Source organism: Bombus affinis, chromosome 17, assembly GCF_024516045.1.
Source record: "Bombus affinis isolate iyBomAffi1 chromosome 17, iyBomAffi1.2, whole genome shotgun sequence".
Taxonomy (NCBI): Eukaryota; Metazoa; Arthropoda; class Insecta; order Hymenoptera; family Apidae; genus Bombus; species Bombus affinis.
Genome location: NC_066360.1, coordinates 5,744,861 through 5,768,567, shown reverse-complemented (window position 1 = coordinate 5,768,567; position 23,707 = coordinate 5,744,861). Strand labels below are relative to the sequence as shown.

Genomic DNA, 23,707 nt, shown 5'->3' with positions numbered 1-23,707 from the left:
AAGTTTGAAATCCGTCAAGTTGACGGGTCCCGTAAACCTAATGTTAAGTTTCATCTTATTTACAGTATTTTTTTTTATTGATCGATATTAGTTGTAAATCATATTCGTAGTATTTCTAAAAGATCAATACACTAAGTTGATCTTATTGTTGCTTAAAGTTATCGTTTATATAAATGTAAATTTACTAATATCGTATAAATGCCATTTATGTTCACTACAATCAGTTTTAGATTTTTATTCATTCAATACAATAAAATAAAGGTTTATATTATAAATTACAATGTGTCTCTTGTTTCGATAGTTCGCGGGGAGACGCGATCTCGAAGAAGCGCGCCACCGGGAGTCGCAAATTCCCGTTACGATTCGAATAGTCCACGCTACGAATCGTTCGATCCTTTATTTCAATTAAGATAATAATGGTGGTTGAACGAGTATAACGTTGATATTAACAGGCTATACTATATATATTTTCAACTATCCAATAACTTCAATGTTTGGTATAGTTACGTGTATGTTGACTGCCTACGAGTGAGTACGACCTGAGACTCGTTTCGTGTTGTCGATTTGGCGATTCTGATGACTTGACTTCTTAGTCCTTCTGTTACTTGAACTGTTTTGTAACTAATTATTCGCTCTTATGTTATTACGGAGAAAATCTCGGTATGGGTGTGCCCTTTGAACGAAGGGCGCGGATTCGTTGTTGACACTTTTCATTAGGAAAGTGAGGGTAACGATCCGCGATGCCCATTGGTTATAATCAACGGTAACAAATGAAGATAGGAATAAATCTCTTACTAACGTGGCTCGTGGATGTCATTGTTTATGGGAAAAACCTGCTTTTCCGTTAGACAACCATTTGTTTTTCCCGTTAGGTAACTATCCGCTTTCTCCGTAATTTTTAAGAGCGAATAATAAGCCTAAGGACTGTTTTAAGAATCAGCCATAAACAGAAAATACTTGCAGGATTAAAGATTCCGTTAAAAAGATTCTGTTTATGGTGGTTCTGTGGAAGATAAGTTGTGTGAAGTATTGGATAGTAACGAAAGCAGATATTACTTGTAACCGATTGTCACGTATATATAAAATAAATAAATAAATACACTCGTACAAAGTCTTTGACACAATACAAATCCGGTTAACTGAGATAATCGTCAATATCGACAATCCGTAACTAATCGCCTTGATCACTTATAATCGTTAATGTCGCTCGCGATCGCGTCCGTGTATTTATACTAGTTGGAGGAGAGCCGGAACATTTGAATTCGCCGTTGTTTTGCCCGGAGTTTAAATGTTTTTACATAACACGTACATTAACGGTCTTAACAAACCGAGGCAAAACCACAGCCTGATTCAAAATGTCCGTTGACTCATGTGCCGCTACAGTTCCTTGGGTTTATCGAGGGTCAGAATAACAGCGCGTGCACCTTTGACGGTCAGACAATGAAGGACGGCGCACGAACTGTCCCACGCTACGTAACACCTCTCCTCATTCGCCAATTTTAGGTTATAAATTCTGCCATTTTGAATGTCGTACAATTTTTCCTTTGCAAATAGATATTCGATGAAAAAGTAAAATGTTTATATGTAACAGACTTATGTTTACGTATTGCACATTCTATAACTGAAACAATTCGGAAGCTGTATCTATTTATTTATTATAAAACTATACTGTACAAATCGCATCAAGTTCTAAATTTCCTTTTAACTAAATTTCTTCACATTTATTCTCGTACAAAATTTCATAATCCATGAAAAATTTGGACTTTTTATGTACGTTGCTTAATTTCTTCTAATAAATTGCATATCGTGTTATAATAAAACGGAATACTTTTTAGCAGTGTACGTATCTCATCGATAAGTAGTATTAAATTATGACGTATCGAGTATGAGTAATAAATATATGTATTTATATATAATAAATATATAAATATGAGTAATATGAGTAATAAAAAATGAAAGATACGTTATGAGTAATACAAAATTGCGTTTTCAAATATTAACATCCCGAAATATTATTACATATTTGGGATGCGATACGAGTATTAATATTAATATTTCTGGAAACTACTATTTGAAAAATAATTTCAATATAAGAACTGCGCAATCTGCAATTTAGACAGATATATTCTATAGTATACAGGATGGGGCATTTAAAACAGGTCAAACAAATTTCACGTTTTACTTCCTCCTTATCGTCTGTTTCACTTCATTTAAGGGAAAATAATTTTCAGAAACGTTTACAATTGTGCGAATGGGCCATACGAAAACTACAAGACGATGAAGTGTTCTTGAGTAAAATATTGTCAACGGATGAGGTCATATTTAGTAGAAACTATGGAGCATTTAAACGTCGCAACATTTACTACTGGTCATAGTAAAATAATTGCTCCATATTTCATTGATGGCACGTTAAATAGTTGCAAGTTAAAAAAAAAAGAATAAAAGAATCTTAGAAGATGATTTGTCAGAATTATTAGAGGACATTTCACTGGAAATACAATTCGCGTGGCTCCAACCAATCAACCAACCAAGTCACACAACTTATTGAAATTATTGAACTTATTGAAGCAGGTATACCACAAAGCAGCGTTGTCGGGCCAGAATTATATACACTATACACTGAAGATATTGCTACTATTACTGAGGCCCTAATATTTACATCTGCAGATGATACAGCATACAACTTGTCGAACTTGTCGAACTTGTCGAACTTGTCGAACTTGTCGAACTTGTCGAACTTGTCGAACTTGTCGAACTTATGGAACTTATGGACCTTATGGACCTTGTCGAACTTGTCGAACTGATGAAACTTGTCGAACCGATGGAACTTGTCGAACCGATGGAACTTGTCGAACCGATGGAACTTGTCGAACCGATGGAACTTGTCGAACCGATGGAACTTGTCGAACCGATGGAACTTGTCGAACCGATGGAACTTGTCGAACCGATGGAACTTGTCGAACCGATGGAACTTGTCGAACCGATGGAACTTGTCGAACGGATGGAACTTGTCGAACGGATGGAACTTGTCGAACCGATGGAACTTGTCGAACCGATGGAACTTGTCGAACCGATGGAACTTGTCGAACCGATGGAACTTGTCGAACCGATGGAACTTGTCGAACTTATGGAACTTGTCGAACTGATGGAATTTGTCGAACAGATGGAATTTGTCGAGCTGATGGAATTTGTCGAACTGATGGAATTTGTCGAACTGATGGAACTTGTTGGACCTATGGAACCTGTTGGACTTATGGAACTTGTTGGACTTATGGAACTTGTTAGACTTATGGAACTTGTTAGACTTATGGAACTTGTTGGACTTATGGAATTTGTTGGACTTATGGAATTTGTTGGACTTATGGAATTTGTTGGACTTGTTGCACTTGTTGGACTTGTTGCACTTGTTGGACTTGTTGCACTTGTTGGACTTGTTGCACTTGTTGGACTTGTTGCACTTGTTGGTCTTGTTGCACTTGTTGGACTTGTTGCACTTGTTGGACTTGTTGCACTTGTTGGACTTGTTGGACTTGTTGCACTTTTTGGACTTGTTGCACTTTTTGGACTTGTTGGACTTGTTGCACTTGTTGAACTTTTTGCACTTATTGAACTTGTTGGACTTGCTGCACTTGTTGGACTTATTGGACTTATTGGACTTGTTGAACTTGTTGAACTTATTGAAGCAGGTATCCCACAAAGCTGCGTTGTCGGGCCAGTATTATACATGCTATACACTGAAGATACTGAGGCCACAATATTTCCATCTGCAGATGACACAGCATACAACTTATTGAACTTATTGAAGCAGGTATAGCACAAAGCAGCGTTGTCGGGCCAGTATTATACATGCTATACACTGAAGATACTGAGGCCACAATATCTCCATCTGCAGATGATACAGCATACAACTTATTGAACTTATTGAAGCAGGTATTGCACAAAGCAGCGTTGTCGGGCCAGTATTATACATGCTATACACTGAAGATACTGAGGCCACAATATCTCCATGTGCAGATGATACAGCATACAACTTATTGAACTTATTGAAGCAGGTATAGCACAAGGCAGCGTTGTCGGGCCAGTATTATACATGCTATACACTGATGATACTGAGGCCACAATATTTCCATCTGCAGATGATACAGCATACAACTTATTGAACTTATTGAAGCGGGTATAGCACAAGGCAGCGTTGTCGGGCCAGTATTATACATGCTATACACTGAAGATACTGCGGCCACAATATCTCCATCTGCAGATGATACAGCATACAACTTATTGAACTTATTGAAGCAGGTATAGCACAAAGCAGCGTTGTCGGGTCAGTATTATACATGCTATACACTGAAGATATTGTGGCCACAATATTTACATCTGCAGATGATACAGCATACAACTTATTGAACTTATTGAAGCAGGTATAGCACAAAGCAGCGTTGTCAGGCCAGTATTATACATGCTATACACTGAAGATACTGAGGCAACAATATCTCCATCTGCAGATGATACAGCATACAACTTATTGAACTTATTGATGCAGGTATAGCACAAAGCAGCGTTGTCGGGTCAGTATTATACATGCTATACACTGAAGATATTGTGGCCACAATATTTACATCTGCAGATGATACAGCATACAACTTATGGAACTTATTGAAGCAGGTATAGCACAAAGCAGCGTTGTGGGGCCAGTATTATACATGCTATACACTGATGATACTGAGGCCACAATATCTCTATCTGCAGATGATACAGCATACAACTTATGGAAGTTATTGAAGCAGGTATAGCACAAAGCAGCGTTGTGGGGCCAGTATTATACATGCTATACACTGATGATACTGAGGCCACAATATTTCCATCTGCAGATGATACAGCATACAACTTATTGAACTTATTGAAGCAGGTATAGCACAAGGCAGCGTTGTCGGGCCAGTATTATACATGCTATACACTGAAGATACTGAGGCCACAATATCTCCATGTGCAGATGATACAGCATACAACTTATTGAACTTATTGAAGCAGGTATAGCACAAGGCAGCGATGTCGGGCCAGTATTATACATGCTATACGCTGATGATACTGAGGCCACAATATTTCCATCTGCAGATGATACAGCATACAACTTATTGAACTTATTGAAGCAGGTATAGCACAAAGCAGCGTTGTTGGGCCAGTATTATACATGCTATACGCTGAAGATACTGAGGCCACAATATCTCCATCTGCAGATGATACAGCATACAACTTATTGAACTTATTGAAGCAGGTATTGCACAAAGCAGCGTTGTCGGGCCAGTATTATACATGCTATACACTGATGATACTGAGGCCACAATATTTCCATCTGCAGATGATACAGCATACAACTTATTGAACTTATTGAAGCAGGTATAGCACAAAACAGCGTTGTCGGGCCAGTATTATACATGCTATACACTGAAGATACTGAGGCCACAATATTTCCATCTGCAGATGATACAGCATACAACTTATTGAACTTATTGAAGCAGGTATAGCACAAAGCAGCGTTGTCGGGCCAGTATTATACATTTTTTTTTTTTTTTTTTTTTTTTTTTGCGTGGGGAGGGGAAAATGCTATTACGCATGCCCAGTGACCCGCATCACTGGGTTATGTGGGAGTCGGTCGGATGTCTTTGCCATACCCACTAAAAACCCCTCCTCCTTCTTCCTCCGCTTGGGGGGCAGACAACCCCGGTAAAACCTGTCGGCAGTCATCAGGGTTGTCCTTTCGTGCCCCGTAGTATCTACTTCTTCGGGCCGTTACTGCTCATGTCGTCCTCTCAGCCAGTTCAGAATACTGGGCTGGTCTCCTTCTGCGGTTTTTCGTTGTTTCATGTTCTTGCCCTCATTGCTCCGCGTAGTTGTTGTTTCGCTCGTTCTCCTCCTTGCTTCTTCCCATTCCCTCGCTGTCACCCTCCTGTGACACATGACGGTCTTGCAGAATTGCCTAAATTTATTCCAGCTCTCGTCCTTGGCGGTCACCGTGGCGATCAGATTGCCCACGTCTATCTTCCCGCCCAGAGCGTTCTCGAGCTCGATCCTTCTGTCCGTCCACTTCGGGCACGCGAAGAGGGCGTGCTCTGCATCGTCGTTCGGGTCTCCACAGTCGAGACAGTTGCTGTCGCTGTCCCTGCCAATCCTTTTCCTATAGACACCGAAGCTCCCATGCCCGGTTAGCAGCTGCATGGTGTGGTGATCGATGTCCATCTTCTTTTTGGTAAATGACAGCGCACTCGGTATTAGCTTCTTTGTGATATTTTCTTTTTTGTAGTTGTTCCACTCCTTCTGCCAGTCCTCTTGGGCCTTCTTGCGAATCGCCTCCAGTTCCTCCTTCAGCTTGCAGTCGTCATCCGTGCCACTCCTGGGCCCGTGGATCTTGTTCCTCTCGTAGGTCTCTCCGAGCATCTTTATCTTTATGTAAATCGGGAGATTCCCGGTCAACACGTAAAGAGCCGCGTGGGAGACGGTACGATATGCCGTCGTTGTTATGCACAGGGCCGTTCGTTGTGCACGTTTCAGCTTTTTCCTGTTCTTATCGGTATTCGCTGCTCTAGCCCACACCGGTGCTCCGTAAGTTACGATGGACTCCCACACATTGTAGTAGAGCCTCCGAGCCAAGCTGGGCGGCCCGTTGATGTTGGGTAGAATTCCCCTAAGTGCTCCTATTAACTTGTCGGCTCTGTTACACGCCATCTCGATGTGCGCACCGAACCTCCGACTGGAGTCAATGACGACTCCGAGATACCTGATGCGATCGACCGTTTCGATGTCCGAGGAGCCCAACCTGAGTTTCACCACTCTCGGCACTCGCACGCTTGTGATGAACATGACCTCCGTCTTTTCTCTCGCCAGGGTGAGCCCGACACTCGTGCACCAGTCGTTGGCGATCCTTAGCATCGTGTTGACCTTGGCGGAGGCCTCTTCGTTCCTCCCGACGGAGTATGTGATGGCCAGATCATCCGCGAAGGCGGTTGCTCTGACCATTGGCATGTTGTCGAGTCTCTCGAGCAACCGGTCGTATACCAAGTTCCACAGGAATGGTCCGAGAATGGATCCCTGCGGGACTCCCGCCGCCACCTCGTGCTCCACCGTGCCGTGCTGGTTGCTCACGATGATCCTCCTTCCGGATAGGTAACTGCCGATTAGCCTTTTGACCTTCCATGGCAGCTTCCTCTTGTCAAATTCCTCGTATATGCTCTTCCAGCTGAGCGAATTGAAGGCCTTGCTAATATCTAGGGTGATCATCACGCATACTACCTTCTTCTGTCTGCAGATGTTGGCAAACTTCATCACCTGCGTGATGGCGTCTACCGTACTCCTCTTCTTTCTGAAGCCATATTGCCTCCGATGGAACGGGTCCATTCCGATGCATCTCTCGATGATCTTCTTAAAGCATTTTTCCCAGATCTTGCTCATGGTTGGGAGTATGCTTATCGGCCGGTACGCGTTAGGGAGACTGGGATCCTTACCCGGTTTCCTTAGCAGTATTACTCTGGGCCAGTATTATACATGCTATACACTGAAGATACTGAGGCCACAATATCTCCATGTGCAGATGATACAGCATACAACTTATTGAACTTATTGAAGCAGGTATAGCACAAGGCAGCGTTGTCGGGCCAGTATTATACATGCTATACACTGATGATACTGAGGCCACAATATTTCCATCTGCAGATGATACAGCATACAACTTATTGAACTTATTGAAGCAGGTATAGCACAAGGCAGCGTTGTCGGGCCAGTATTATACATGCTATACACTGAAGATACTGCGGCCACAATATCTCCATCTGCAGATGATACAGCATACAACTTATTGAACTTATTGAAGCAGGTATAGCACAAAGCAGCGTTGTCGGGCCAGTATTATACATGCTATACACTGAAGATACTGCGGCCACAATATCTCCATCTGCAGATGATACAGCATACAACTTATTGAACTTATTGAAGCAGGTATAGCACAAAGCAGCGTTGTCAGGCCAGTATTATACATGCTATACACTGAAGATACTGAGGCCACAATATTTCCATCTGCAGATGATACAGCATACAACTTATTGAACTTATTGAAGCAGGTATAGCACAAAGCAGCGTTGTCGGGTCAGTATTATACATGCTATACACTGAAGATATTGTGGCCACAATATTTACATCTGCAGATGATACAGCATACAACTTATGGAAGTTATTGAAGCAGGTATAGCACAAAGCAGCGTTGTGGGGCCAGTATTATACATGCTATACACTGATGATACTGAGGCCACAATATTTCCATCTGCAGATGATACAGCATACAACTTATTGAACTTATTGAAGCAGGTATAGCACAAGGCAGCGTTGTCGGGCCAGTATTATACATGCTATACACTGAAGATACTGAGGCCACAATATCTCCATGTGCAGATGATACAGCATACAACTTATTGAACTTATTGAAGCAGGTATAGCACAAGGCAGCGTTGTCGGGCCAGTATTATACATGCTATACGCTGATGATACTGAGGCCACAATATTTCCATCTGCAGATGATACAGCATACAACTTATTGAACTTATTGAAGCAGGTATTGCACAAAGCAGCGTTGTTGGGCCAGTATTATACATGCTATACACTGAAGATACTGAGGCCACAACATCTCCATCTGCAGATGATACAGCATACAACTTATTGAACTTATTGAAGCAGGTATTGCACAAAGCAGCGTTGTTGGGCCAGTATTATACATGCTATACACTGAAGATACTGAGGCCACAATATCTCCATCTGCAGATGATACAGCATACAACTTATTGAACTTATTGAAGCAGGTATTGCACAAAGCAGCGTTGTCGGGCCAGTATTATACATGCTATACACTGATGATACTGAGGCCACAATATTTCCATCTGCAGATGATACAGCATATAACTTATTGAACTTATTGAAGCAGGTATAGCACAAAGCAGCGTTGTCGGGCCAGTATTATACATGCTATACACTGAAGATACTGAGGCCACAATATCTCCATGTGCAGATGATACAGCATACAACTTATTGAACTTATTGAAGCAGGTATAGCACAAAGCAGCGTTGTCGGGCCAGTATTATACATGCTATACACTGAAGATACTGAGGCCACAATATCTCCATCTGCAGATGATACAGCATACAACTTATTGAACTTATTGAAGCAGGTATAGCACAAGGCAGCGTTGTCGGGCCAGTATTATACATGCTATACACTGATGATACTGAGGCCACAATATTTCCATCTGCAGATGATACAGCATACAACTTATTGAACTTATTGAAGCAGGTATAGCACAAAGCAGCGTTGTCGGGCCAGTATTATACATGCTATACACTGAAGATACTGAGGCCACAATATCTCCATGTGCAGATGATACAGCATACAACTTATTGAACTTATTGAAGCAGGTATAGCACAAGGCAGCGTTGTCGGGCCAGTATTATACATGCTATACACTGATGATACTGAGGCCACAATATTTCCATCTGCAGATGATACAGCATACAACTTATTGAACTTATTGAAGCGGGTATAGCACAAGGCAGCGTTGTCGGGCCAGTATTATACATGCTATACACTGAAGATACTGCGGCCACAATATCTCCATCTGCAGATGATACAGCATACAACTTATTGAACTTATTGAAGCAGGTATAGCACAAAGCAGCGTTGTCGGGTCAGTATTATACATGCTATACACTGAAGATATTGTGGCCACAATATTTACATCTGCAGATGATACAGCATACAACTTATTGAACTTATTGAAGCAGGTATAGCACAAGGCAGCGTTGTCGGGCCAGTATTATACATGCTATACACTGATGATACTGAGGCCACAATATTTCCATCTGCAGATGATACAGCATACAACTTATTGAACTTATTGAAGCGGGTATAGCACAAGGCAGCGTTGTCGGGCCAGTATTATACATGCTATACACTGAAGATACTGCGGCCACAATATCTCCATCTGCAGATGATACAGCATACAACTTATTGAACTTATTGAAGCAGGTATAGCACAAAGCAGCGTTGTCGGGTCAGTATTATACATGCTATACACTGAAGATATTGTGGCCACAATATTTACATCTGCAGATGATACAGCATACAACTTATTGAACTTATTGAAGCAGGTATAGCACAAAGCAGCGTTGTCAGGCCAGTATTATACATGCTATACACTGAAGATACTGAGGCAACAATATCTCCATCTGCAGATGATACAGCATACAACTTATTGAACTTATTGATGCAGGTATAGCACAAAGCAGCGTTGTCGGGTCAGTATTATACATGCTATACACTGAAGATATTGTGGCCACAATATTTACATCTGCAGATGATACAGCATACAACTTATGGAACTTATTGAAGCAGGTATAGCACAAAGCAGCGTTGTGGGGCCAGTATTATACATGCTATACACTGATGATACTGAGGCCACAATATCTCCATCTGCAGATGATACAGCATACAACTTATTGAACTTATTGAAGCAGGTATAGCACAAAGCAGCGTTGTCGGGTCAGTATTATACATGCTATACACTGAAGATATTGTGGCCACAATATTTACATCTGCAGATGATACAGCATACAACTTATTGAACTTATTGAAGCAGGTATAGCACAAAACAGCGTTGTCGGGCCAGTATTATACATGCTATACACTGAAGATACTGAGGCCACAATATTTCCATCTGCAGATGATACAGCATACAACTTATTGAACTTATTGAAGCAGGTATAGCACAAAGCAGCGTTGTCGGGCCAGTATTATACATTTTTTTTTTTTTTTTTTTTTTTTTTTTTGCGTGGGGAGGGGAAAATGCTATTACGCATGCCCAGTGACCCGCATCACTGGGTTATGTGGGAGTCGGTCGGATGTCGTTGCCATACCCACTAAAAACCCCTCCTCCTTCTTCCTCCGCTTGGGGGGCAGACAACCCCGGTAAAACCTGTCGGCAGTCATCAGGGTTGTCCTTTCGTGCCCCGTAGTATCTACTTCTTCGGGCCGTTACTGCTCATGTCGTCCTCTCAGCCAGTTCAGAATACTGGGCTGGTCTCCTTCTGCGGTTTTTCGTTGTTTCATGTTCTTGCCCTCATTGCTCCGCGTAGTTGTTGTTTCGCTCGTTCTCCTCCTTGCTTCTTCCCAGGCCCTCGCTGTCACCCTCCTGTGACACATGACGGTCTTGCAGAATTGCCTAAATTTATTCCAGCTCTCGTCCTTGGCGGTCACCGTGGCGATCAGATTGCCCACGTCTATCTTCCCGCCCAGAGCGTTCTCGAGCTCGATCCTTCTGTCCGTCCACTTCGGGCACGCGAAGAGGGCGTGCTCTGCATCGTCGTTCGGGTCTCCACAGTCGAGACAGTTGCTGTCGCTGTCCCTGCCAATCCTTTTCCTATAGACACCGAAGCTCCCATGCCCGGTTAGCAGCTGCATGGTGTGGTGATCGATGTCCATCTTCTTTTTGGTAAATGACAGCGCACTCGGTATTAGCTTCTTTGTGATATTTTCTTTTTTGTAGTTGTTCCACTCCTTCTGCCAGTCCTCTTGGGCCTTCTTGCGAATCGCCTCCAGTTCCTCCTTCAGCTTGCAGTCGTCATCCGTGCCACTCCTGGGCCCGTGGATCTTGTTCCTCTCGTAGGTCTCTCCGAGCATCTTTATCTTTATGTAAATCGGGAGATTCCCGGTCAACACGTAAAGAGCCGCGTGGGAGACGGTACGATATGCCGTCGTTGTTATGCACAGGGCCGTTCGTTGTGCACGTTTCAGCTTTTTCCTGTTCTTATCGGTATTCGCTGCTCTAGCCCACACCGGTGCTCCGTAAGTTACGATGGACTCCCACACATTGTAGTAGAGCCTCCGAGCCAAGCTGGGCGGCCCGTTGATGTTGGGTAGAATTCCCCTAAGTGCTCCTATTAACTTGTCGGCTCTGTTACACGCCATCTCGATGTGCGCACCGAACCTCCGACTGGAGTCAATGACGACTCCGAGATACCTGATGCGATCGACCGTTTCGATGTCCGAGGAGCCCAACCTGAGTTTCACCACTCTCGGCACTCGCACGCTTGTGATGAACATGACCTCCGTCTTTTCTCTCGCCAGGGTGAGCCCGACACTCGTGCACCAGTCGTTGGCGATCCTTAGCATCGTGTTGACCTTGGCGGAGGCCTCTTCGTTCCTCCCGACGGAGTATGTGATGGCCAGATCATCCGCGAAGGCGGTTGCTCTGACCATTGGCATGTTGTCGAGTCTCTCGAGCAACCGGTCGTATACCAAGTTCCACAGGAATGGTCCGAGAATGGATCCCTGCGGGACTCCCGCCGCCACCTCGTGCTCCACCGTGCCGTGCTGGTTGCTCACGATGATCCTCCTTCCGGATAGGTAACTGCCGATTAGCCTTTTGACCTTCCATGGCAGCTTCCTCTTGTCAAATTCCTCGTATATGCTCTTCCAGCTGAGCGAATTGAAGGCCTTGCTAATATCTAGGGTGATCATCACGCATACTACCTTCTTCTGTCTGCAGATGTTGGCAAACTTCATCACCTGCGTGATGGCGTCTACCGTACTCCTCTTCTTTCTGAAGCCATATTGCCTCCGATGGAACGGGTCCATTCCGATGCATCTCTCGATGATCTTCTTAAAGCATTTTTCCCAGATCTTGCTCATGGTTGGGAGTATGCTTATCGGCCGGTACGCGTTAGGGAGACTGGGATCCTTACCCGGTTTCCTTAGCAGTATTACTCTGGGCCAGTATTATACATGCTATACACTGAAGATACTGAGGCCACAATATCTCCATGTGCAGATGATACAGCATACAACTTATTGAACTTATTGAAGCAGGTATAGCACAAGGCAGCGTTGTCGGGTCAGTATTATACATGCTATACACTGAAGATATTGTGGCCACAATATTTACATCTGCAGATGATACAGCATACAACTTATTGAACTTATTGAAGCAGGTATAGCACAAAGCAGCGTTATCGGGCCAGTATTATACATGCTATACACTGAAGATACTGAGGCCACAATATTTCCATCTGCAGATGATACAGCATACAACTTATTGAACTTATTGAAGCAGGTATAGCACAAAGCAGCGTTGTCGGGCCAGTATCATACATGCTGTACACTGAAGATACTGAGGCCACAATATCTCCATCTGCAGATGATACAGCATACAACTTATTGAACTTATTGAAGCAGGTATAGCACAAGGCAGCGTTGTCGGGCCAGTATTATACATGCTATACACTGATGATACTGAGGCCACAATATTTCCATCTGCAGATGATACAGCATACAACTTATTGAACTTATTGAAGCAGGTATAGCACAAAGCAGCGTTGTCGGGCCAGTATTATACATGCTATACACTGAAGATACTGAGGCCACAATATCTCCATGTGCAGATGATACAGCATACAACTTATTGAACTTATTGGAGCAGGTATAGCACAAGGCAGCGTTGTCGGGCCAGTATTATACATGTTATACACTGATGATACTGAGGCCACAATATTTCCATCTGCAGATGATACAGCATACAACTTATTGAACTTATTGAAGCAGGTATAGCACAAGGCAGCGTTGTCGGGCCAGTATTATACATGCTATACACTGAAGATATTGTGGCCACAATATTTACATCTGCACATGATACAGCATACAACTTATTGAACTTATTGAAGCAGGTATAGCACAAAGCAGCGTTGTCGGGCCAGTATTATACATGCTATACACTGAAGATACTGCGGCCACAATATCTCCATCTGCAGATGATACAGCATACAACTTATTGAACTTATTGAAGCAGGTATAGCACAGAGCAGCGTTTTCGGGTCAGTATTATACATGCTATACACTGAAGATATTGTGGCCACAATATTTACATCTGCAGATGATACAGCATACAACTTATTGAACTTATTGAAGCAGGTATAGCACAAAGCAGCGTTGTCGGGTCAGTATTATACATGCTATACACTGAAGATATTGTGGCCACAATATTTACATCTGCAGATGATACAGCATACAACTTATTGAACTTATTGAAGCAGGTATAGCACAAAGCAGCGTTATCGGGCCAGTATTATACATGCTATACACTGAAGATACTGAGGCCACAATATTTCCATCTGCAGATGAAATAGCATACAACTTATTGAACTTATTGAAGCAGGTATTGCACAAAGCAGCGTTGTCGGGCCAGTTTTATACATGCTATACACTGAAGATACTGAGGCCACAATATCTCCATCTGCAGATGATACAGCATACAACTTATTGAACTTATTGAAGCAGGTATAGCACAAAGCAGCGTTGTCGGGCCAGTATTATACATGCTATACACTGAAGATACTGAGGCCACAATATCTCCATCTGCAGATGATACAGCATACAACTTATTGAACTTATTGAAGCAGGTATAGCACAAGGCAGCGTTGTCGGGCCAGTATTATACATGCTATACACTGATGATACTGAGGCCACAATATTTCCATCTGCAGATGATACAGCATACAACTTATTGAACTTATTGAAGCAGGTATTGCACAAAGCAGCGTTGTCGGGTCAGTATTATACATGCTATACACTGAAGATATTGTGGCCACAATATTTACATCTGCAGATGATACAGCATACAACTTATTGAACTTATTGAAGCAGGTATAGCACAAAGCAGCGTTATCGGGCCAGTATTATACATGCTATGCACTGAAGATACTGAGGCTACAATATTTCCATCTGCAGATGATATAGCATACAACTTATTGAACTTATTGAAGCAGGTATTGCACAAAGCAGCGTTATCGGGCCAGTTTTATACATGCTATACACTGAAGATACTGAGGCCACAATATCTCCATCTGCAGATGATACAGCATACAACTTATTGAACTTATTGAAGCAGGTACAGCACAAGGCAGCGTTGTCGGGCCAGTATTATACATGCTATACACTGATGATACTGAGGCCACAATATTTCCATCTGCAGATGATACAGCATACAACTTATTGAACTTATTGAAGCAGGTATAGCACAAAGCAGCGTTGTCGGGCCAGTATTATACATGCTATACACTGAAGATACTGAGGCCACAATATCTCCATGTGCAGATGATACAGCATACAACTTATTGAACTTATTGAAGCAGGTATAGCGCAAGGCAGCGTTGTCGGGCCAGTATTATACATGCTATACACTGATGATACTGAGGCCACAATATTTCCATCTGCAGATGATACAGCATACAACTTATTGAACTTATTGAAGCAGGTATAGCACAAAGCAGCGTTGTCGGGCCAGTATTATACATGCTATACACTGAAGATACTGAGGCCACAATATGTCCATCTGCAGATGATACAGCATACAACTTATTGAACTTATTGAAGCAGGTATAGCACAAAGCAGCGTTATCGGGCCAGTTTTATACATGCTATACACTGAAGATATTGTGGCCACAATATTTACATCTGCAGATGATACAGCATACAACTTATGGAACTTATTGAAGCAGGTATAGCACAAAGCAGCGTTGTGGGGCCAGTATTATACATGCTATACACTGATGATACTGAGGCCACAATATTTCCATCTGCAGATGATACAGCATACAACTTATTGAACTTATTGAAGCAGGTATAGCACAAAGCAGCGTTGTCGGGCCAGTATTATACATGCTATACACTGAAGATACTGAGGCCACAATATCTCCATCTGCAGATGATACAGCATACAACTTATTGAACTTATTGAAGCAGGTATAGCACAAGGCAGCGTTGTCAGGCCAGTATTATACATGCTATACACTGATGATACTGAGGCCACAATATTTCCATCTGCAGATGATACAGCATACAACTTATTGAACTTATTGAAGCAGGTATTGCACAAAGCAGCGTTGTCGGGCCAGTTTTATACATGCTATACACTGAAGATACTGAGGCCACAATATCTCCATCTGCAGATGATACAGCATACAACTTATTGAACTTATTGAAGCAGGTGCAGCACAAGGCAGCGTTGTCGGGCCAGTATTATACATGCTATACACTGATGATACTGAGGCCACAATATTTCCATCTGCAGATGATACAGCATACAACTTATTGAACTTATTGAAGCAGGTATAGCACAAGGCAGCGTTGTCGGGCCAGTATTATACATGCTATACACTGAAGATACTGAGGCCACAATATCTCCATGTGCAGATGATACAGCATACAACTTATTGAACTTATTGAAGCAGGTATAGCACAAGGCAGCGTTGTCGGGCCAGTATTATACATGCTATACACTGATGATACTGAGGCCACAATATTTCCATCTGCAGATGATACAGCATACAACTTATTGAACTTATTGAAGCAGGTATAGCACAAGGCAGCGTTGTCGGGCCAGTATTATACATGCTATACACTGAAGATACTGCGGCCACAATATCTCCATCTGCAGATGATACAGCATACAACTTATTGAACTTATTGAAGCAGGTATAGCACAAAGCAGCGTTGTCGGGTCAGTATTATACATGCTATACACTGAAGATATTGTGGCCACAATATTTACATCTGCAGATGATACAGCATACAACTTATTGAACTTATTGAAGCAGGTATAGCACAAAGCAGCGTTGTCAGGCCAGTATTATACATGCTATACACTGAAGATACTGAGGCAACAATATCTCCATCTGCAGATGATACAGCATACAACTTATTGAACTTATTGAAGCAGGTATAGCTCAAAGCAGCGTTGTCGGGTCAGTATTATACATGCTATACACTGAAGATATTGTGGCCACAATATTTACATCTGCAGATGATACAGCATACAACTTATGGAACTTATTGAAGCAGGTATAGCACAAAGCAGCGTTGTGGGGCCAGTATTATACATGCTATACACTGATGATACTGAGGCCACAATATCTCCATCTGCAGATGATACAGCATACAACTTATTGAACTTATAGAAGCAGGTATTGCACAAAGCAGCGTTGTCGGGCCAGTATTATACATGCTATACACTGAAGATACTGAGGCCACAATATCTCCATCTGCAGATGATACAGCATACAACTTATTGAACTTATTGAAGCAGGTATAGCACAAGGCAGCGTTGTCGGGCCAGTATTATACACGCTATACACTGATGATACTGAGGCCACAATATTTCCATCTGCAGATGATACAGCATACAACTTATTGAACTTATTGAAGCAGGTATAGCACAAGGCAGCGTTGTCGGGCCAGTATTATACATGCTATACACTGAAGATACTGAGGCCACAATATCTCCATCTGCAGATGATACAGCATACAACTTATTGAACTTATTGAAGCAGGTATTGCACAAAGCAGCGTTGTCGGGTCAGTATTATACATGCTATACACTGAAGATATTGTGGCCACAATATTTACATCTGCAGATGATACAGCATACAACTTATTGAACTTATTGAAGCAGGTATAGCACAAGGCAGCGTTGTCGGGCCAGTATTATACATGCTATACACTGATGATACTGAGGCCACAATATTTCCATCTGCAGATGATACAGCATACAACTTATTGAACTTATTGAAGCAGGTATAGCACAAAGCAGCGTTGTCGGGCCAGTATCATACATGCTGTACACTGAAGATACTGAGGCCACAATATCTCCATCTGCAGATGATACAGCATACAACTTATTGAACTTATTGAAGCAGGTATAGCACAAGGCAGCGTTGTCGGGCCAGTATTATACATGCTATACACTGATGATACTGAGGCCACAATATTTCCATCTGCAGATGATACAGCATACAACTTATTGAACTTATTGAAGCAGGTATAGCACAAAGCAGCGTTGTCGGGCCAGTATTATACATGCTATACACTGAAGATACTGAGGCCACAATATCTCCATGTGCAGATGATACAGCATACAACTTATTGAACTTATTGGAGCAGGTATAGCACAAGGCAGCGTTGTCGGGCCAGTATTATACATGCTATACACTGATGATACTGAGGCCACAATATTTCCATCTGCAGATGATACAGCATACAACTTATTGAACTTATTGAAGCAGGTATAGCACAAGGCAGCGTTGTCGGGCCAGTATTATACATGCTATACACTGAAGATATTGTGGCCACAATATTTACATCTGCACATGATACAGCATACAACTTATTGAACTTATTGAAGCAGGTATAGCACAAAGCAGCGTTGTCGGGCCAGTATTATACATGCTATACACTGAAGATACTGCGGCCACAATATCTCCATCTGCAGATGATACAGCATACAACTTATTGAACTTATTGAAGCAGGTATAGCACAAGGCAGCGTTGTCGGGCCAGTATTATACATGCTATACACTGATGATACTGAGGCCACAATATTTCCATCTGCAGATGATACAGCATACAACTTATTGAACTTATTGAAGCAGGTATAGCACAAAGCAGCGTTGTCGGGCCAGTATTATACATGCTATACACTGATGATACTGAGGCCACAATATTTCCATCTGCAGATGATACAGCATACAACTTATTGAACTTATTGAAGCAGGTATAGCACAAAGCAGCGTTGTCGGGTCAGTATTATACATGCTATACACTGAAGATATTGTGGCCACAATATTTACATCTGCAGATGATACAGCATACAACTTATTGAACTTATTGAAGCAGGTATAGCACAAAGCAGCGTTGTCAGGCCAGTATTATACATGCTATACACTGAAGGTACTGAGGCAACAATATCTCCATCTGCAGATGATACAGCATACAACTTATTGAACTTATTGATGCAGGTATAGCACAAAGCAGCGTTGTCGGGTCAGTATTATACATGCTATACACTGAAGATATTGTGGCCACAATATTTACATCTGCAGATGATACAGCATACAACTTATGGAACTTATTGAAGCAGGTATAGCACAAAGCAGCGCTGTGGGGCCAGTATTATACATGCTATACACTGATGATACTGAGGCCACAATATCTCCATCTGCAGATGATACAGCATACAACTTATTGAACTTATTGAAGCAGGTATAGCACAAGGCAGCGTTGTCGGGCCAGTATTATACACGCTATACACTGATGATACTGAGGCCACAATATTTCCATCTGCAGATGATACAGCATACAACTTATTGAACTTATTGAAGCAGGTATAGCACAAGGCAGCGTTGTCGGGCCAGTATTATACATGCTATACACTGAAGATACTGAGGCCACAATATCTCCATCTGCAGATGATACAGCATACAACTTATTGAACTTATTGAAGCAGGTATAGCACAAAGCAGCGTTGTCGGGCCAGTATTATACATGCTATACACTGATGATACTGAGGCCACAATATTTCCATCTGCAGATGATACAGCATACAACTTATTGAACTTATTGAAGCAGGTATAGCACAAAGCAGCGTTGTCGGGCCAGTATTATACATGCTATACACTGAAGATACTGAGGCCACAATATCTCCATCTGCAGATGATACAGCATACAACTTATTGAACTTATTGAAGCAGGTATTGCACAAAGCAGCGTTGTCGGGCCAGTATTATACATGCTATACACTGATGATACTGAGGCCACAATATTTCCATCTGCAGATGATACAGCATACAACTTATTGAACTTATTGAAGCAGGTATTGCACAAAGCAGCGTTGTCGGGTCAGTATTATACATGCTATACACTGAAGATATTGTGGCCACAATATTTACATCTGCAGATGATACAGCATACAACTTATTGAACTTATTGAAGCAGGTATAGCACAAAGCAGCGTTATCGGGCCAGTATTATACATGCTATACACTGAAGATACTGAGGCCACAATATTTCCATCTGCAGATGATACAGCATACAACTTATTGAACTTATTGAAGCAGGTATAGCACAAAGCAGCGTTATCGGGCCAGTATTATACATGCTATACACTGAAGATACTGAGGCCACAATATCTCCATCTGCAGATGATACAGCATACAACTTATTGAACTTATTGAAGCAGGTATAGCACAAGGCAGCGTTGTCGGGCCAGTATTATACATGCTATACACTGATGATACTGAGGCCACAATATTTCCATCTGCAGATGATACAGCATACAACTTATTGAACTTATTGAAGCAGGTATAGCACAAAGCAGCGTTGTCGGGCCAGTATTATACATGCTATACACTGAAGATACTGAGGCCACAATATCTCCATGTGCAGATGATACAGCATACAACTTATTGAACTTATTGAAGCAGGTATAGCACAAGGCAGCGTTGTCGGGCCAGTATTATACATGCTATACACTGATGATACTGAGGCCACAATATTTCCATCTGCAGATGATACAGCATACAACTTATTGAACTTATTGAAGCAGGTATAGCACAAGGCAGCGTTGTCGGGCCAGTATTATACATGCTATACACTGAAGATACTGCGGCCACAATATCTCCATCTGCAGATGATACAGCATACAACTTATTGAACTTATTGAAGCAGGTATAGCACAAAGCAGCGTTGTCGGGTCAGTATTATACATGCTATACACTGAAGATATTGTGGCCACAATATTTACGTCTGCAGATGATACAGCATACAACTTATTGAACTTATTGAAGCAGGTATAGCACAAAGCAGCGTTGTCAGGCCAGTATTATACATGCTATACACTGAAGATACTGAGGCAACAATATCTCCATCTGCAGATGATACAGCATACAACTTATTGAACTTATTGAAGCAGGTATAGCACAAAGCAGCGTTGTCGGGTCAGTATTATACATGCTATACACTGAAGATATTGTGGCCACAATATTTACATCTGCAGATGATACAGCATACAACTTATGGAACTTATTGAAGCAGGTATAGCACAAAGCAGCGTTGTGGGGCCAGTATTATACATGCTATACACTGAAGATACTGAGGCCACAATATCTCCATCTGCAGATGATACAGCATACAACTTATTGAACTTATTGAAGCAGGTATTGCACAAAGCAGCGTTGTCGGGCCAGTATTATACATGCTATACACTGAAGATACTGAGGCCACAATATCTCCATCTGCAGATGATACAGCATACAACTTATTGAACTTATTGAAGCAGGTATAGCACAAGGCAGCGTTGTCGGGCCAGTATTATACACGCTATACACTGATGATACTGAGGCCACAATATTTCCATCTGCAGATGATACGGCATACAACTTATTGAACTTATTGAAGCAGGTATAGCACAAGGCAGCGTTGTCGGGCCAGTATTATACATGCTATACACTGAAGATACTGAGGCCACAATATCTCCATCTGCAGATGATACAGCATACAACTTATTGAACTTATTGAAGCAGGTATTGCACAAAGCAGCGTTGTCGGGTCAGTATTATACATGCTATACACTGAAGATATTGTGGCCACAATATTTACATCTGCAGATGATACAGCATACAACTTATTGAACTTATTGAAGCAGGTATAGCACAAAGCAGCGTTATCGGGCCAGTATTATACATGCTATACACTGAAGATACTGAGGCCACAATATTTCCATCTGCAGATGATACAGCATACAACTTATTGAACTTATTGAAGCAGGTATAGCACAAAGCAGCGTTGTCGGGCCAGTATTATACATGCTATACACTGAAGATACTGAGGCCACAATATCTCCATCTGCAGATGATACAAGCATACAACTTATTGAACTTATTGAAGCAGGTATAGCACAAGGCAGCGTTGTCGGGCCAGTATTATACATGCTATACACTGATGATACTGAGGCCACAATATTTCCATCTGCAGATGATACAGCATACAACTTATTGAACTTATTGAAGCAGGTATTGCACAAAGCAGCGTTGTCGGGCCAGTATTATACATGCTATACACTGAAGATACTGAGGCCACAATATCTCCATCTGCAGATGATACAGCATACAACTTATTGAACTTATTGAAGCAGGTATAGCACAAGGCAGCGTTGTCGGGCCAGTATTATACATGCTATACACTGATGATACTGAGGCCACAATATTTCCATCTGCAGATGATACAGCATACAACTTATTGAACTTATTGAAGCAGGTATAGCACAAGGCAGCGTTGTCGGGCCAGTATTATACATGCTATACACTGAAGATATTGTGGCCACAATATTTACATCTGCACATGATGCAGCATACAACTTATTGAACTTATTGAAGCAGGTATAGCACAAAGCAGCGTTGTCGGGCCAGTATTATACATGCTATACACTGAAGATACTGCGGCCACAATATCTCCATCTGCAGATGATACAGCATACAACTTATTGAACTTATTGAAGCAGGTATAGCACAAAGCAGCGTTGTCAGGCCAGTATTATACATGCTATACACTGAAGATACTGAGGCCACAATATCTCCATCTGCAGATGATACAGCATACAACTTATTGAACTTATTGAAGAAGGTATAGCACAAAGCAGCGTTGTCGGGTCAGTATTATACATGCTATACACTGAAGATATTGTGGCCACAATATTTACATCTGCAGATGATACAGCATACAACTTATGGAACTTATTGAAGCAGGTATAGCACAAAGCAGCGTTGTGGGGCCAGTACTATATGAGCTATACACTACCATTAGATATTACTACTATTATTGAGGCTCCAATATTCACATCTGTAGATGATACAGCATACAACGTATTGAACTTATTGAACATGTTGAATTGTTATTAGTTATTGTTATTATTATAATTTGCTCTTATTTGTTATTGTTGCTGCTCTGAACAATGTTAGTATACATAAAAGTAATACCTACTAGCGGAAACTCTGAGCTAAACATAAGCAATAAGCGTGTTATTTATAAAACGTTTTGAATCAATGGGATTGGCATCATTGGCACATGCGGAGCGAGCAAATAGGAAGCGATCTTATTATCAAAGTACTAGAATAGGAATTCAAATATCAATGCGTGATAGGGCCTGAAAGCTATCCTAGCCATGTAGCAATCTACATTCAGAAAACCTTGCTAGAAGACTACGCTGGACGCATCCAAACGACGTCATCTTCTCGGCATAAAGATTGTGTGCATTAGAGATATATTCTACTAAGGGAGCATCTACGTGATAAATATTTCAAACATTGTCAAAACAATTTACCAAATGTCCTTCCTGAACAAATTCTAGTGCATTGGAGTTATTTAAGAAAAAAGAAAAAAATGTATTCATGTATAGTCGTCATTTCGAAGATTTATACCAACAGTGAGTATATACATAACATGTTGCATGTTATGTATCTTCGAAGTATTGGGAGAGTGCTCTGAGACAATTTATTTTCTATTGCAGTTGATCTTGGCTAACTTTTTGCGTTGACGGCTCCAGCTATAGAAAAATTAGTAATATCAGATTATGAGCCCTTGGATATCAAGTAAGTTCAGTCTAATGCATTTTCTTGTATCTTCATCTATCAGGTGACCTGTCTTAAATGCCCCACTTTTTATATTACTCGGTATATTGTTAGAAAATTGGTTTGTGTACATCTGTATTATACGAGCGAGGAATGAAAGAGAGAAAGATAAAAGGAAATTGAATTAATGAATTAATGAATTAATGAATGTGCAATAAAACAAATT

At 41.6% G+C, this 23,707-nt stretch overlaps 1 protein-coding gene across 50 annotated transcripts; it reads left to right on the top strand.

Moving 5' to 3' along the window:
- The first annotated feature begins 2,718 nt into the window (after nt 1–2,718).
- LOC126926170 (uncharacterized) lies at nt 2,719–23,467 on the top strand. 50 transcript variants are annotated; one of them, XR_007714346.1, is made up of 13 exons: nt 2,719–3,808; nt 4,541–4,662; nt 10,305–10,426; nt 13,997–14,118; nt 15,461–15,582; nt 16,559–16,680; nt 18,145–18,388; nt 18,755–18,808; nt 20,639–20,706; nt 20,829–20,950; nt 21,195–21,560; nt 22,538–23,336; nt 23,421–23,467. XR_007714346.1 is itself a non-coding variant. In XM_050742310.1 (2 exons), the coding sequence occupies exons 1-2, from the start codon at nt 2,759–2,761 to the stop codon at nt 8,112–8,114; spliced, it is 1,056 nt and encodes a 351-aa protein (XP_050598267.1). In that variant the 5' UTR covers nt 2,719–2,758; the 3' UTR covers nt 8,115–8,173. The 50 variants fall into 50 exon arrangements, 2 of the variants coding, with proteins under 2 accessions (XP_050598267.1, XP_050598266.1); XR_007714341.1 differs by lacking the exon at nt 13,997–14,118 and adding an exon at nt 13,509–13,752; XR_007714347.1 differs by lacking the exon at nt 10,305–10,426.
- The last annotated feature ends 240 nt before the right edge of the window (nt 23,468–23,707 follow it).

Bases quoted from the DNA above. Each gene is read 5' to 3' on its own strand.
- LOC126926170 (XM_050742310.1), top strand. From the start codon at position 2,759: ATGGAACTTATGGACCTTATGGACCTTGTCGAACTTGTCGAACTGATG.